At 44.9% G+C, this 17,508-nt stretch overlaps 2 protein-coding genes across 2 annotated transcripts in view; one reads left to right on the top strand and one right to left on the bottom strand.

Moving 5' to 3' along the window:
- The window catches only part of LOC142464645 (uncharacterized), a 755,558-nt gene that overhangs the window by 68,187 nt on the left and 669,863 nt on the right, over positions 1 to 17,508 (top strand).
- Positions 2,229 to 17,508, bottom strand: part of LOC142465244 (uncharacterized) — a 42,825-nt gene continuing 27,545 nt past the window's right edge. Inside the window, exons 6-9 of the mRNA XM_075569243.1 lie at positions 15,426 to 15,604; positions 12,786 to 12,989; positions 12,472 to 12,595; positions 2,229 to 7,109 (exon numbers count right to left, since the gene is read on the bottom strand). Of these exons, the coding sequence (XP_075425358.1) occupies positions 5,110 to 7,109; positions 12,472 to 12,595; positions 12,786 to 12,989; positions 15,426 to 15,604 (2,507 nt within the window). The 3' untranslated portion in view covers positions 2,229 to 5,109. The remainder of the gene's footprint in view (positions 7,110 to 12,471; positions 12,596 to 12,785; positions 12,990 to 15,425; positions 15,605 to 17,508) is intronic.

Raw genomic sequence — 17,508 nt, 5'->3', positions numbered from 1 at the left:
ATTGTAGACACTAATTAGTAGTTTTCACTTGTACTTGTGTCAGCTCTGTGTTTCATGTAAACCATGATGGTAAAAGTAAAAAGTCACTGCTGTGTTCAGTGGGCATCAGTTCCCACACAGCCACAGTTAAATCACTGGGTGTGTGAGAAACCACCACTTAGGTTACGTTTACAGTTAGGGCTACGGCGATGTGACTTTGTGACATCAGCCGTCGCTGTAGCATTTCCTCCACTCGGGTGCAGGAGATGAGAGGGTGACTGGGGGGCGTGGTGGAGAATAGGCCGTGAGTGGTTCGCCCTCATTGGCTGGACTGCTCACGTGCCACTGACATCACACGGCAATCGCTGAAAATGTAATTATTTTGACTACCAGCGATCGCGACCGCTACGTCACTCTGCAGCACCGTCGGGGTCGCACCCACTATGGGCACCTGTGACGGACTGCATGTACTTGCGACATTGCAGCCGCCGTAGCAAGTACTATAAGCGCAGCCTTAGGCTTTTTAGTTATTGCTGTGGAATTAAACTTCAGGCCTTGCTATAGCAGTGGGTTGTGGGCAATAACTTGTCTTTTCTGAAGTGCATTGTGGGTAGATATTAAACATTTATGTGAATAAAAATGATGTCTGTTAGGTTCCCATAACTTTGCTTTCCTCATAAATTGCATAGACTGCTGTTTCTTTGTTCTCACCAACTGTCTCACCCTGGCATCCTATCTTCCTTATCTATTTACTCCCTCTTGTAGGGTTTAACAGGAAATATGCAAGCTTTTGGCCTTGGAAGGGGAGGGGGGAGATAAGTCTGCCATGTATTATATCTTTACTTTTTTTGCTTAGACTTCTACAATATATGGCAAGTTGTATAACAAGTAACGATTTAGATGCCGGAATAGCAAGTAAATGCCCAGTAAGACATTATGACTGTGACGGTAGGGTTAGCTGGCATCACAAAATAAAGGTGAAGCCCAGCTAGCTACCCTTAGAACCGTGTAAACTGGCTGTCTAAGTAATGTTTAATTCAGCCAAATGTATTTAATCGGGGGGAGAACAGGGAATATATAATGCACTATGTATGTAAGAATGTATTCCAAAGCACTTTATTCCCTGTAAATGTAATCCCCCACTCTAGAGAGCAAGCAATATGAAGTAAAGTGTTTTGTAATCTATGTGTAAGAACTGCAATATATTTGTGAGGGTCAGGCCTGTAAATGGGGATTGTATATAATAATTTCTTTGCAAACAGACTGGGCAATTAACTTGGCCTAAGCACTTGAGTAGAAATGCTGGATTTAGACAAAGGCTGGGAGCAGCAAGGTGTCAAGACATTTGTTGAGTGGGAAAGGGCAGACAATCAGGTCTGGGGATGGGCTCTAACCAAGGAAAGCCTTAGTTTCTTGCAGACTCTGTGGCACCTGCCCAGTGGGAGGTCTTGAGTGCTTTAGCACACCCCCTCCTCTGACCAGTGCAGCCAGGCGAGCAACCGGCTGGGGATTGGCTGCCCCATCTCAATCCATGCTCTGATTGGCTGTGGCTCCTGCTCATTGTTAAAGATAGCCACCGAGGGCTATGTAAGGAGCACTGCTGATCAGAGCACCAGAACATTTCTAGAGTTTGATGGAGATCATCTTTGGAGTTTAACAGTGTGGAGTGTGACGGAGAATCAACTTGCAGAAGTTACAGAGTGGCTGCTGTGTGTTCAGCACTCTGTGATACAGGACGAGCAGCAGACAGGGAAGCCTACTTGAAGCAGGCCCTTGCACCTAGCGAGACTAGAGACTACTCCCCAGGTCCCCAGTTGGTAGTGTATCTTGTATTGTGCATCTCCGTTTTGTCTGCTGGCTTGCCAGAATAAACCTCATTTTATTCAACAACTCTGTCCTGTCTGGTGCTCGTGATCCCAGTGGTTTCGGTGTAAAAGTACTGGTCTGCCGTGACAATGACATTGTGAAATTATGCATTCATGCCTCCTTGCTTAGGGTATAAAATAGACTGTTTAGGGCTAAGACCTCAGTGCACATTATATTCAGATTCAGGATTGATTGTTATATGTACTCTTGTGAAAGCTACACAATTAAAAATAAAATGGATATATTGCTAGCTCTACGGATTCCCACCTTTCACCGAAAAGTCAGTGAAAGGGGGGAATCCGCAGAGCTAGCAGTATATCCCTGTGTGCGATCTAATACCCCAGCAAAGGCAACCAAGGGGTGGCTCCGCTAACAATGAACTCTAGGCTGACTAAAAAAACACCCGTGGGTGCAGCAGGGCTCAAACAGGATAGTATCTAACTGCCAGGACAGGTGCATAGAGAACCACGGAGTACACCGGAGTATACACCGCACAGAGGTAACAGGAGTCAATGAGTGATGTCATGACCCGGCATACATTTAGCTGTAGCAAGCTTCTTCCTGCTTCACTGACTTGGGTGCATTTTTAGTTATCCTATTGTTCATTGCTTGCAGAGCCTCCTCTTGGTATAAGCTGATCTGCACACATATAGTAATAGCTTTGCGGATTCCTAGTACCCCATTGTCCTTGGCACCACCAACGCCCCCGGGTGCAGACTGGAGGTAGTTAGTCGGTGGGGCCAGAAGGTTAGGTGCAGAGGCAGGTGGCTACTGCATGGTACAGCTTGGAGAGACAACACAGCAAGTGAATGGCTTCCCCAAGTGAGTCTAAAAACAAAACTGCCTGGATGGGAATTTTTTTTTATAACTTACATTTTTATTGAATTTTTTGGTACAACATACAAATATTCCATGATACATTTATTAATTGTGGACCTTTAACACATATAATGAAAGAAAAACAAAAAATACCTAACTAGGGGGAAGGGAGAAAGGGGGGGGTGTATCTTACACTAGGGGCCATATCCCATGTGCGGTCTCACCTCTATCTTCCACCTACCCGACTAACATCATCTTATATTAATTTAACATCTTGCATCTTGGCTCTACCTCATCTCTGTCAAGGGAGAATGCATGTTTTCCTATTAAAGTGAAATTGTGGCTCTCTTCACCACAGGAATATCTGTTTGGGCTAGCCACAGTAACCACACTTTTAGAAATTTTGTGCCAAAGTCATTGACTAAACTTGTCAACTTTTCCATCTGGCGGACAACCCAAATTTTGTTTCGAATCTTAAGAATGGTTGGGATCTCCTTTAGTTTCCATAATGCTGCAATCTTGCATCTCGTTGCGGTTGCAAAATGTGCAATTAATTTGATTTTAGTCCTGGATAAGCCTGGTCTTCCTATTCAATAGAAATAGCTAGGGATCTAATGGAATGGTGAGGCCCAAAATCCTCTGCAGCCAATCTCTAATTTTCTCCCAAAGAGGAGCAATCTGAGGGAGGACCACAGCATATGTAACAAATCCGCTGACTCTCCACATTGTTTTGGACACAATGGGGAGTAACCTGCGACAAATGTTGATAATTTTAGTGGGTTGAGATAGCTTCTCATCATTACCTTATATGCATTCTCCCTTAACGTCGTGAAGATTGAGCTTTTGGCAACTGAGATAAAGATCTTGTCCCACTCTTCCTCTTCCAGCACTTCCTCTAAGTCTGATTCCCATTGAGACATATACCTCAGCTTTCAGGAGTATTCAGAGCTAGAGCAGGTCACTTCTTTATACATTTGAGATGTAAGTCCACTGGTGTCTGTTTCTAAAATACAGAGCTTTTCAAAAAAATTTAATAGGGGCCGGGGGTTAGGTTTGTTATAAAATGCTCTTATCTGGAGTTATCTAAAGAATTCAGAGTGTGGTATGTCTTTTTCTGACCTCATTTGTTCAAATGTTTTAATATTATTTCGACACCCCCCCCCCCCAGATCTTTCAGTCTAATAATGCCTTTCTGCTTCCAAATTGTAAAATCTTTGCTATCCAATAGGGGGGCCATCAATGATTTTTTAGTGGTTAATTTATATCTGAGTTTAACAGCCTCCCAGATTGTTAGGGAGTTGGTCATTGAGAAAAGCGGTTTACAGTCAAATTTGACTTTCAATTTTGGTAACCAAATTAAGGTGTGCAGTTCCACCAGAGAGCAGAATAATTTTTCCACTTCCACCCATCTTTTCAATTTGGGGTCTATATGCCATTGAGCAATTTGACATCATTGGGCTGCTTTGTAATAGGACAACAAGCAAGGTACTGCTAAACCCCCCACCAAGGTCAGTCATCCCATAATCCCCCCTCTCACCTGTGGTCTCTTATAGTTCCATATGAATTTTTTTAGATTAAAGATTGGAGGGAAAGGATATTCCCGGGAAGGGAATTTTGAAGATTTTCTGCCCCATTATTCCTTATGGGGCAATTGATAATCTTCAGCCACACACAGAGCTTGCCCGCACACAACAGAAATGTGAAAATAAAAGGGAATCCACAACGGAAGGGATTAATGATTCCCTAACCAAGGGTACCGCATTGTCCGAGGTCTAAGAATCATCAAAAGCCTCATCTCAGTGTATTGGGATGATTTACAAATGGGACAATTGGCCGCGGCCGATTATTCGTGACTAAAATGCTGTCAGCGGTCCGCCGTCACTACAAGTCAACGCTGGGCAGGTCGCCGCTTTACATTTGCCATGTGCACTCCTGCACGGATGTCGCATGCCCTTGTCAATGTCCACCACGTGGATATTTACAGGAGCGGTGGTCACGCAGGACATTGAGATTTAACAATGGGGTCAGAGTGCGTGTAGCAAAATGTCAAGTGGTGACAAGCTGCAGCCAAACGTCCTAGCCCTTAAGTCTCAGCAAGTGTCATGCATCAAATGGCAGCGGCAAGAGAGGAAACACTGCAGGAGGCCTTTTGCTGGATGTGATTAAAAAAAGGTCTACCAAAAAGCTATAGCCTATTATAAATACATTTTTACTTCTATTTGACTCCAGTATTAAGGTACTTGTTGTGCAAAGAGGCTGCAGGCTGTGCATAACCTTTATTTAAGGGTCTCTTCCATCACACAAGGACCTTAATGTCTAACTTTTTGAGATTTTGAAAACAAAAATCAACGACTCTCACAGTGACATTTTTAATGCAATATATTTTTATCTGTGGTGTCTCTGATGTTTAAAAAGTTCTGAACTTTGGGTAAAACATTTCCCACATTAGGAACAATTAGTTTCTTTCATGTGTGAAGTTTGATGTCTAACAAGATGCGAGTTCTGCGCAAAACATTTGCCACATTCAGAGCAAACATATGGTCTCTCTCCTATATGAATTTTCTGATGAAAAACAAGTTGTGAGTTCTGGGAAAAACATTTCCCACATTCAGAGCAAACAAATGGTCTCTCTCCCGTATGAATTTTCTGATGTATAACAAGATGGGATTTCTGGGAAAAACATTTCCCACATTCAGAGCAAACAAATGGCCTCTCTCCCGTGTGAATTATCTGATGTCTAAACAGAGTTGAGCTGCGGGGAAAACATTTCCCACATTCAGAACAAACAAATGGTTTCTCTCCTGTGTGAATTACGTGATGTAGAACTAGATCTGGCTTACGGAAAAAACACTTCCCACATTCAGAGCAAACAAATAACTTCTCTCCTGTGTGAATTATCTGATGTTTAACTAGATTTGACCTGTCGGAAAAACATCTCCCACATTCAGTGCAAACAAATGGTTTCTCACCTGTGTGAATTCTCTGATGTCTAACAAGAGTTGTGCTGCGGGAAAAACATTTCCCACATTCAGAGCACACAAATGGTTTCTTTCCTGTGTGAATTGCTTGATGCATAATTAACTCTGGCTTACGTAAAAAACATTTCCCACATTCAGAGCAAACAAATGACTTCTCTCCTGTGTGAATTATCTGATGCTTAACTAGATTTTTCTTACAAGAGAAACATTTCCCACATTCAGAGCAAACATATAGCTTCTGTCCTGTGTGAATCGTTTGATGTCTAACAAGAGTTGAGATGTCTGAAAAACATTTCCCACATTCAGTGCAAACAAATGGTTTTTCTCCTGTGTGAATTCTCTGATGTCTAACAAGAGTTGCACTGCGGGGAAAACATTTCCCACATTCAGAGCACACAAATGGTTTCTTTCCTGTGTGAATTGCTTGATGCATAATTAATTCTGGCTTATGGAAAAAACATTTCCCACATTCGGAGCAAACAAATGATTTTTCTCCTGTGTGAATTATCTGATGTTTAACTAGATTTGACTTATCAGAAAAACATTTCCCACATTCGGAACAATCAAATGGCTTCTCTCCTGTGTGAATTATCTGATGTCTAACAAGACTTGAGTTCTTGGAAAAATATTTGCCACATTCAGAGCAAACAAAGGCATTCTCTCTCGTGTGAACTCTCTGATGTTCAATACATTGTGAGCGGTGGGGAAAACACTTTCCACACTCAGTGCAAGCAAATGGCTTCTCTCCTGTGTGAACTGTCTGATGTCTAACAAGTTCTGACTTATAGGGAAAACATTTCCCACATTCAGTGCAAACAAATGGTCTCTCTCCTGTGTGAGATTTTTTATGTCTAAGAAGATTTGAATTTTCGGAAAAACATTTACCACATTCGGAGCAAGAAAATTGTTTCTCTGCTCTGTGAATTCTCTGATGTCTAAAAAGAAATGATTTATGAGAGAAGTGTTTCCCACATTCAGAGCAAGGAAACAACTTCACTCCGTCATGAATTGTCTGATGTTTAAAAAGAGCTGAGTTACTAGTAAAGCATTTCTGACATTCAGAACACTTATGCAGCATTTCTGTAGTGTGTGTTCTTTGGTGAATTGTATAAGATGATTTATTACTAAAGTTTTTACCACATTCACTGCACTTATACTTCATTACTGACACATTTATGTGAATTTTCTGGACATTCGTATTTCCTTTGTCCCACTTAATATGAGTAGACACATATTCATGTTCTTGCATTGTATCAATGTGGGAGACACTGGGATTTTCTTCTTCATGTGAGCCTAATTCCTTAGCCATAACTCTGATAGCTTTTCTTTGTCTCTTACTTGGTTTATTTCGCTTTAAGTCATTTGCCCCTTTATCACTTTTAACAACACTGTTATCTTCATTTCCACAACATGGTGAGCAAAGAGGAGTGTGCCCTCCTGCAGGTGTACTTGTGCTCCTGGGTTTATCTGTTGGAAATAAATGCACTGTGTGAAAATAAGTTCAATAATAGCATAAACAACATTTAACATTACTGGGTGAACATTTCAATTACCGTATTTCCTTTTATATGGCTATTTTCTGCAAGTCTATTGAAATTGGTTTGGACAACTGACATTTTCTAGTACTTCCTGGAACACAATGAGTTAAGTTAGCTGAGCTAAAAAAAATAAAATAAGAAGTTCCGGATGTATAAGGCTGAGTCCATGGTGACTCAGCCCGTGCGGAGGCGCGCTGAAGCTGAGAGAAAGCGGGTGCTTTCCCTGGCCTTGGTTAGCGCGCCGTCGGGGGGCGGGCCAGTGACGTTACGGAGCTGGTTCGCCCTCATTGGGCGAACCGCTCACGTGACCGGCCCTGCACTCCCATGAGCACGCAAATGTAAACTTTTCCTAAGACCTACGCTTCCGCACGCTTGCGGAAGCGTAGGCGAGCCCCTACTAAAGCCGCTCTCATTGCGGCTGCAGGGGCTCACTGGTAAGTAAGAGCGCGCCTCAGCACGGGTCAGCGTATAAGCGCTGACCATGCCCGAGGCCTTACTGACCCTCAGAAATAGCACCCTGGAGCCCAGAATAAATGTCCTACTCCTTGTGGTGGGAATCAGACAAGAATGTATACTGCAAGAGAACCCCATACAATGCATTTGTGTGCTGTAAATGACACTAGAATTACACCTTTCAAAAACCTACTGTGTTGTGAAATCATATTTATATTGCTTTTTATTTTTATTTCCTAATATAAATGGGTAATTAAGAGTATTTTAATCCCTCCATTTTCATTTTATTTCCTTCCATGTGACATAGTGGTAAAAGGAACCCGTCTCAGCAGGGGTCTAGCGCACCCTGGGGAGCTGTGGGAGGAACAAAAGATAAGGAGCATTGACAAAGCAGGGCAGTTGTTAGGGGACTGGGCAGTTTCCTCCTTTCTGAATGACTGAATTACCAAGCAGTAGCCAATCAGGTGGTAACATAAGGAGCATGTGCACCTTCATTTTATCTCAGATTCTCTGGGACATAACACCTGTGTCCCGCCAAAGGCGGCCACTAAGGGGGTCTCTCCAATGTGCCTTCTCCGCTCCTCCTGTCCACTAAGCCAGCATGGACAGGGTTAACATCATGAGGAAAATAGAGGCACAACTTCAATGACCTGTAGTTTTTCAGCCCCTGCACCGTGCATGTCTGCTGTAAGGGTTTGTGTGTTGTGCAGCTGACTTCACTTACAACAAAGGCGAACAAAGGGTGTCAGCCGTTTGCTGCTGTTACAGTTGCTCTGTGATTGGTCTTGGATAAAATATTTCAGATGCATATTGAAGCATTTCCATCTTCACACATTACCTGCTCTCACAGACTCTACCTCAGTATAATCCCACTTACTTATCCAATGCCAAATCCTTCAATTAACAAGTAGCCACCTAACACTCACCAACCTAATTACCCCCTGTACCTTCTGTTTCACTTACCCTTCCTTATAGATTGTAAACTCCTTGGGGCAGGTTCCTCCTAACAAACTGTAACAATGTATGTTTATGCTTTTTATTCTATTGTTTTCGTCCTCCAACCCTATTGTACAGCAGCGCTACGGAATACGTTGCCACAATATCTCCTGTGTGTCTCTGTCTATGCATATGTTCTAATGTGTGTATGTGTCTTTTCTCCTGTGTATATGGTGTGTCTATCTGTCCTGGGTGTATCTGTTCTCTTGTGGTGTGTGCGTTTATCTGTCCTGTGTCTGTTCTCCTGTGTGTTTGTCTGTCTACATCTGTGTCATGGGGACTAGCACTTTTAACACACTTAAACCTTTCTGGGATTATTTACTAGGCAAAACAACATAGTGGAATAAAATGAGGTTTATTCAGGTAAACCCACGGACACAATAAAATACAGACAAATTACACACTTACTGGGGGTCTGGGGGTGAAAACTAGACTCAAATTGGTGCAGGGCACCTGCTTCGGAAGGCTTACCCTTATCGGGAAATCCTCCCCGGTCTTCCTGGTACTCTTTTCAAGTAGAATACCTAACCGCGATCACTATGTTCTAATTTCAGAACTTGGTCCTCGCATCTGACTTAGTCACTTTTGGGCAGGCTTTCCTAGCTTCAAAACCGAAGCTGGTTACTCTGCTATTCACCACAGAGCAACTTTGAAAAGCATGCGCTTGCATCAACGACTCAAGTCACTAGATGGTCTGGTTCTCTGATTGGGCAGTCTCCTTACATAGACACCGCTGTTCTATGTTTAATATGGACGAGAGTCTAGCAACCAATCGGAGCGTGGGAAATTTCCCTAACAGCCAATCAGAACTGGGGCTCGTCGGGCTGCTGATGTCAGAGGAGGGGGCGTGCCAAGCCATCTCGAAAAGCCGGGTGGGTGGGAAATATGAAACGGCCAATGGGAAATACGCCTACGAGCAGCATCTTCCCCCAGCCAACCCTTTGCCACCCGCTGGGCAGACTCCACCAAGTCCCCAACATCCACCTTTAACCTCCCGCTCCCAAAGTCCCATTCCTGCAGCTATTTCCTATGGGGGACCCTAGCCACACATGGCATCCCTATCTTATAACCCAGCAGGGGACAATATAATGGGAACAGCATTACAGGGCAACACAGTAATGTACAATATTAGACCCAGGAGCAGACACTCTCAGCTCTTGACACGGTTTTTATGAGCAGCCAGCCGAGTTTCACCTTTATTATAAAGGCCGGCTACCCCCTACTGTCACACCACCCCTCACACCTCCCCCCTCCAGGATAGCCACCTCATCAGGTGGCTTGCTGAGCCTGAAAATCCATGAAGTCTCAGGACAGAGATTTCCGGGCGGTAAATTCTTCCTGCTTTGCGGGACCCATTGCCCTCTCCATAGTCCAAGTTCCACAGGGCAAAGGTCCACTGCAGCAACACACCTGTCTACCTCCACCACCCTCTATACCCACCCCTGGGGCTGGGGTCTCTGACCACTGGGGTCCCAAAGGCTGCAAGGTCTTTGGGGTACTGACAGTAGCAAGGCAGGTCTGCAGATCTTGAAACGCCGGTCCGCATTCTGGGACCAGCCTGCCAGAACCCTCTGGTTAGTCCCCTCAGTCAGGGGGTCAGTAAGGACACTGTAAAGGGTCACTATGGGGCCTATGCAGTAAGCATTCATAAGGCACTTATCAAGCACTTATCACCAAAAATGCCTACTGCTATTAAGTAAGCGGTGATAAGTGGGTGATAAAAGACTGAATCGCCCCCATAAAATTGCTCATAAAAAAAAATCAGAGGCAGCGGTGATGAGCCACTTATCGCCGCTTTTCGGCATGTTCATAAATTCGCACAATTCTAGAAGCAGTCATAAGGCTATGAACGCCTATCATGCTCTAGAATGGTGATTTTATCACAAAATCCTCACGCCAGAAAAAGTTGGCAAGAAGGTGTTGGAAACCTGCAGAGAAGCGGCGAGATGGGAATTAGAAGAAAAAAAATGCATTTTTCCTGCATAGGATTCATGCTGGGGATCTCTGCCACTGATATCCATTAATATTAGCACCTGAGGCCCCTGGCATGAATCCTATGCAATACAAATGCATTTACAGTAAACTTCATTACCATAACAGATAGCCTCAGGGAACCCTAATTCTCGAGATACAGGCCCCGTTATAGGGTGCCGGTATCTCCTATGCATTTAAAAGTCTGCGGCACGTGACCGTGGGAATAAAATGCATAGGAGATACAGTAGGAGCACCCCATAACGGGGCCTGTATCCCGGGAAGTAGGGGGTCCCCGAGGCTGAAACCAATGCGGTTCAGCTCAGGAGAACCCCTGCTCATCTAAACTATTAATAAAATTTAAATTTATACACATGAATTTCGGGCGAGATTTGCACAAGGAGAGACAGCTCTCTCAGAGCAGCTCTCTCTGCAGCAGATACAACTCGCCGGGTAAGGCCTTTTCAGAGGGTCGTTCATCAGATCACCGGCTAATCGCCCGTTTTGTGAATTTTGCTATGACAGGTAATGGAGGCTTTCTGAATACGTGATAGCAACGCTCATAAAACCAGTGATTTAAATGGCCCGGCGATTTTTTATGAACCTTTAGTGCATAGGACCCTATATCTCTATAGTACCCCTGCATGTCCTTGATCTCCCCCTCTACCCTCCCTCTTCCAATATAATGGGAACCGCATTACAGGGCAACACAGTAATGTATAATATTAGACTCAAGAGCTGACACTCTCAACTCTTGATACACATTTTTTAGGGGCTGCAAGCTAGGCTTCACCTTTATTATGAAGGCCGGCTACCCCCTACCGTCACAATCTGTTCTCGCGGGTGTGTGTATGTATCTATTCTCCTGTGTGAGTCTATCTACATCTGATCTCTCGGGTGTGTATGTATGTATCTTTTCTTGTATGTGCGAGTGAAAGTGTGTCATGTGTGTATCTGTTCCAATGTGTGTGTGTATGTATGTATCTAACCTGTGCTCTATGTCTGCATGTCCTATGTGTATCTGTTCTCCACTGTGTATATTCTCCTGTGTGTGTTTGTGTCTTGCTGTCTGTCTGGTCTTCTGTGGTGTGTCTGCATTTGTTCTGTGTGTACCTGTTTTCTTGTGTTTGTTCCCCTGTGGTGTGTGTACCTGACCTGTGGTGTATGTATGTGTGTCTTATGAGTATCTGTTCACCACTGTGCGTGTATCTGTTCCTGTGGTGTGTGTGTGTGTCCATATGGATATTTTCTCCTGTGTTGTGGCTTTGCCCTGTGTGTATCTATTCTCATGTCCTGTGTATAGCTATTATCCCGTGGTGTGTGTGTCTGTCAGTCCTGTGTGCGTGCATCTATCTTGTTTGTATCCTTTCTCCTGTTGTGTGTGTGTGTATCTGTTCTCCTGTGGTGAATGTAACTGTCTGTATCTGTTCTCATCTGGCGTGTGTGTATCTGTACTGTGTGTGTCTGTCTTTGCTACGTGTATCTGTCTTCCTGTGGTGCGTCTGTCTGTATTTTGTCTGTGACTGTCTTATTTATGAGTGTGTACCGGTTTGTGTGTGTGTTGCAATCTGTTCAGCGCGTGTGTCTGCAGTGGTCTGTCCCATATGTGTCCTGTTCGCACATTTGTAAGGGCTACGGTAACTGAGCATTATGAATAGGGGGCGTCCAGAGAAAAAAGGTTTGGAACCTCTGCTCTAAAATATCCCGTCCTGAGTGACAGAGATGAACCTCTGTTTGCCCGGCTCTGTAACCTGTTTCTTGTTCCTCCCATAAACCTCACAATAAAAACACAAAGTGTAACTTGAGCTCCTGTGTGCTGGATCCAAACATGACTGACATCTCTATTAGAATAACAGAAAACTTCCTCTTACCCAGTGAGCTGAGGTTCTGGTGTTTCTCCATCATCACGTCCTTGTAACGCTCCTTGTGTCCTTCTAAATACTCCCACTCCTCCATGGAGAAATACACAGCAACATCATCACACTTTATAGGTACCTGAAACACAGAGAATCCCCACTCAGTATCCAGACATAATAAATTGGTCCTGTAAGAATCTCTTCCTTATAGAAAGTCAGGTGAGCAAGGCAGAGAGGAAAATACAGATACATAGAACAAAGTTTGTTCAAGAAAAGTCTGAATGAAGACAGAAAGGAGGTAATATCTAACGCTGCCCAGCAGCCCTCACCTCTCCAGTCAGCAGGTGAATGATGATGTTGGCGTGTTCCAGGATCTTCTCAGACATCAGCTTCTTGTCATCGTTTCTCTCATGTATCAGGGAGTTAGTTGGATTCTCCATGATGGGTCTCTGGGTCCTGCAGAATATTTCTGGCACACAGGGACTGCTGCTGTCTGTGACATGCTCACCATGCTTCTTCACAACAATATAATCCTACATATAGAGAGATAGTAATAAATATCACTGTGCAGAGTAAGGCCTTGCCCCCGTTGCCTACTACAGCGTCCGCTGTGGCGGACTCTGCACGGACGAGAGCCCTCCCCTCAATGGCGCCGGGCCCGCTGCGAGGGGGGGCCGCAGCGCTCGGCCGAGAGTTGCTTCTGCTCTCAATAGAATTGAGAGCAGGACTCGCGTTGAGCGATTAGGCACGCCCCCTGCCGGTTCAGCCAATGAGGGCGAACCTGCCGGGTGACGTAATGGCCGTGCCCCGTCACTCCCCCACCACGCCCCCCCCAGTCTCTCTGCCTGCAGTGAGCTGCAGACCGGGGAATCGGCTGAACGCGCCGCCAATCTCGCGGGCGCGCGTTACAGCGGCGTTACCGGGGCCTTAGCCTAAGAGACACAGTTGATATGTCTCATGTTCCTGCAGATTTGTTGCTTTGCAGTAAGAGGGACACTTCTCTTGTTAACAGCTCTATACCCAATCTATTCAGTGCCCTCCCCACCAATTCTGTCTATTGTATCACTGACATGTCTGCACCAAACTCACTGACTCCCCTGTGCCTATATCAGCACAAAGATCATGGATTGTACACACATCACATTAAAAAGTATATGTAATTATTACAGGATTTGTAACACTGTAGATATTTAAGTAATAATCCCTGAAGAACAGGGCATTACTGGTCAATAATGCCCTGTTCTGAGGGGGTATTATTACGATTATAGGCTAAATGTAGGCTTTTTAAAACAAATTTCATACAGTAAAAAAAGATAGACACTTTTGTAGTCATATTGATTTTTATCAGCATGATTGTCTACATTCTTATGCTTTTACTACAAGTTTATTAAAAGGAAATTCTACGTACATACTGACACACACACACACACACACACACACACACACACACACACACACACACACACACACACACACACACGCACACACGCACTCTGCAGTTCCCCCCTTCACACTCTGCAACCCCCTCATCTACACCCACAAAACACTGCAGCCCTCCTCCACCCTCTACACTCACAAAACACACACACAACAGCAACCCTCTACACACACACACACACACACACACACAAACACACAACAGCAACCCTCCACACACACACACACACACACACACACACACACACACACACACACGCACGCACGCACGCACACACATACACACACACCAGCCCCCCTCTATACACACAAAAACACTCTGCAACCCCCTCTATATAGACACACACTCTCCAACCCCCCCCCCTCTATATACACACACTCAGCAGTCACAAACAACCCCCCTACACACTCTGCAGCCCCCCCTCTACACCCACAAATCACTGCAGCCCTCTTCCACCCTCTATACTCACAAAACACACACACAACACAGACAGCAGCACCCCTCTACACCCTCAAACACACACTGCAGCCCCCTGTAAACCCACAAAACTGGAGACACACACATACACCAAAACACACTCTGCAGTCCTCCTCCATCCTCTACAGCCACTGAGATACACACTGTAGTCCCCCTCTACACCCACAAAACACACTGCAGTCACACACACACACACACACACCAATAAAACAGACTGATGCCCCCTCTACATCCACAAAACACACACCAGCAATCCCCCTCTACACCCACTGCAGCCCCCTGTAAACCCACACACTGCAGACACACACACCAATAAAACACTCTGCACCCCTCCTCCACCCACAACACACACTGAAGACACACACACTGCAGCCCCTCCCCCCTCTACACCCACAAAACACACACACAGCAGACACACCAACAAAACAGACTCTGCTGCCCCCTCTACACCCACAAAACGGACACCAATAAAACCCTCTGCTGGCCCCCTTTACACACACAACACAGACACACAATCCTTTCCCCTCACTCTCCTGAGCAGAGCTCTATTAAGGCAGGGTGGGGGAGGAGTCAGTGCCTTGCTGCTGCCTCCTGTCCAATCACCTCCCTAATGCACGGAATTTTAACCAATCAGAAAGCAGGGATTCAAATAATGCCCGGAATGTAACAGCAATAGCCTATAATACAGAATAATGTAGCGCAGACACAAAATACTTGTTTTATAATATATATAATATATGTAGTGGGCCCCGATTCTCCCTCAGCACAAACATGACTCTTCCTGGATACAAAAATCAATCAATCCCCTCTGCTAAACTACATCCTTCTCTGACGCCATCTGGCCCTGTGCTCTCCTGCTGCCCAATCATGTCCTTATGTGGTCCTGAGCTCTCCATATGACCAAACACATTACCTGCCCTTGGGTTCTTGCTTTCTCTAATTACATGTGTCCCTGAATATTACTTCTCAAACACCTCCCATATAACGCTCTGCAGGTCCCTGTTGTAGTGATGGAGATAAGAGCGGTGTCATAACTTTCTCCAGCAGCCCTCACCTCTCCAGTCAGCAGGTAGATAATCTCCAGGGTGTGATTCAAAATCCTCTCAGTCATCTGCTTCTTGTCCTTGTTCATTATCAGTGAGTTAGTCAGATGCACCAAGAATGGGCTCTGGTTCCTGTGGAATCGTCTCACCGCGTGGTGACCTCTGTCGTTAGGGATATATATTGTACTTCCTATTGAGACAGAGAGAGAGACAGAGATGTATATTTGATCCAGCAGTGAAAGGGGGAAAAAAGTGTGTATGAATGTATGTGTGTGAATCTGTGTGTGTGCCATCTGTTCAAGTATGCGTGTGTGCATGTATTCTCGTGTGTATGTGTCTGTGCACATCTGCATCTATTTGCATGTGTGTATATTTGTGTGCATCTGTTCTTGTATGCATCTGAATCTGTGTGTGTGTGTGTGTGTGTGTGTGTGTGTGTGTGTGTGTGTGTGTGTGTGTGTGTGTGTGTGTGTGTGTGTGTGTGTGTGTGTGTGCATCTGATCTTGTGTGTGCAAATCTTTGTCGTGTGTGTCTGTGTGCATTTGTTCTTGTTTGTGTGCATCTGCTCTCGTGTGTGTCTGTGCAGGCATATCTGTTCCCCTGTGTGTGTATGTGTGCGCACACATCTGTTCTCGTGTGTGGGTGTGTGCCTCTGTTCTGATGTGTTTGTGCATCAGTTCTCGTGTGTGTGCACGCACCTGTTCTTGTGTGTGTGTGTGTGCGCACCTGTTCTGGTGTGTGTGTACGTGCACACACGCAAATCTGTTCTGGTGTGTGTGAATCTGTTCTCGTGTGTGTGTGCATGCATCTGTCCTTGAGTGTGTGTGTGTGCACCTGTTCTGGTGTGTGGGTGTGCGTGCACACGCACACATCTGTTCTGGTGTGTGTGTGTGTGTGTGAATCTGCTCTCATGTGTGTGTGTGGGCATTTGTTCTCCTGTGTGTGTATCTGTCATCGGGTGAGTGTATTTGTCATTGTGTGTGTATGTGTGCATCTGTTCCCATATGTGTGTGTTTGTGCGTGTATATATGTGTTCTCATGTGTGTGTATGTGTGGGCATGTATTCTCGTGTGTGCATCTGGTTGTTTTTGTGTGTGTATGTGCATCTGTTCTCATGTATGTGTGTCTGTGTTCTCGTGTGTGCATGCATGCACATCTGTTCTTCTGTGTACCTTGTTTGTCTGTGTGCATCTGTTCTCCTGTGTGTGTATCCATCATCATGTGTGTATCTGTCATAGTGTGTGTATCTGTCATCATGTGTGTGTATGTGTTCATCTGTTCTCGTATGTGGGTGTGCATCTGTTCTTGTGTGTGTGTGTGAGCATCTGTGCTCATGTGTGTGAATCTGTTCTTGTGTATATGTGTTCTCGTGTGTGTGCGCGCGCATGTATTCTCGTGTGTGTGCAACTGATCTTGGGTGTGTCTGTATGCACATCTGTTCTCCTGTGTGTGTCTGTGCCTGTGCCTGTGCCTGTGTTCTCCTGTGTGTGTGTTTGTGGTTGTGCACGTGCATCTGTTCTTGTGTGCGTGTGTGTGCATCCGTTTTTGTGTTTGTGTTCATCAGTTCTCGTGTGTGTATGTGTGAGCATCTTTTCTTGCATGTATTATCGTGTGCACATCTGTTCTTGTGTGTGTGAATGCATCTGTTCTCATATGTGTGTGTATGTGTAACTGTTCCCGTGTGTGTGCATTTGTGTCTATACCTGTTCTAGTCTGTGTGTGTGTGCATTTCTTCTGCATTTGTTCTCCTGTGTGTGTGTGTGTGCACATTTGTTCCCACGTGTGTGCATGCATCTGTTTTTGTGTGTGTGTGCGCGCTTGTTCTTGTGTGTGTATTTGCATCTGATCCCATGTGTGTGTATATGTGCATCTGTTCTTGTTTGTGTGTACATGTATGTATGCCTCTATTCTCGTGTGTTTGTGCGTACCTGTTCTTGTGTGTGTGTGTGCATCTGTTCTTGTGTGTCAGTATGTGTGCATGTGTGTCTGTTCTCATGTGTCAGTATGTGTACATGTGTGCATGTGTGTCTGTTCTCATGTGTTTGTGTGTGTGCATCTGTTCTTTTGTGTGCGTACATGCATGTGCATGTGTGT

This window comes from Ascaphus truei, chromosome 13 (genome assembly GCF_040206685.1).
Source record: "Ascaphus truei isolate aAscTru1 chromosome 13, aAscTru1.hap1, whole genome shotgun sequence".
Lineage (NCBI taxonomy): Eukaryota > Metazoa > Chordata > Amphibia > Anura > Ascaphidae > Ascaphus > Ascaphus truei.
Note: the sequence above shows the minus strand (reverse complement) of the source record. Positions and strands in the feature narration are given on the sequence as shown.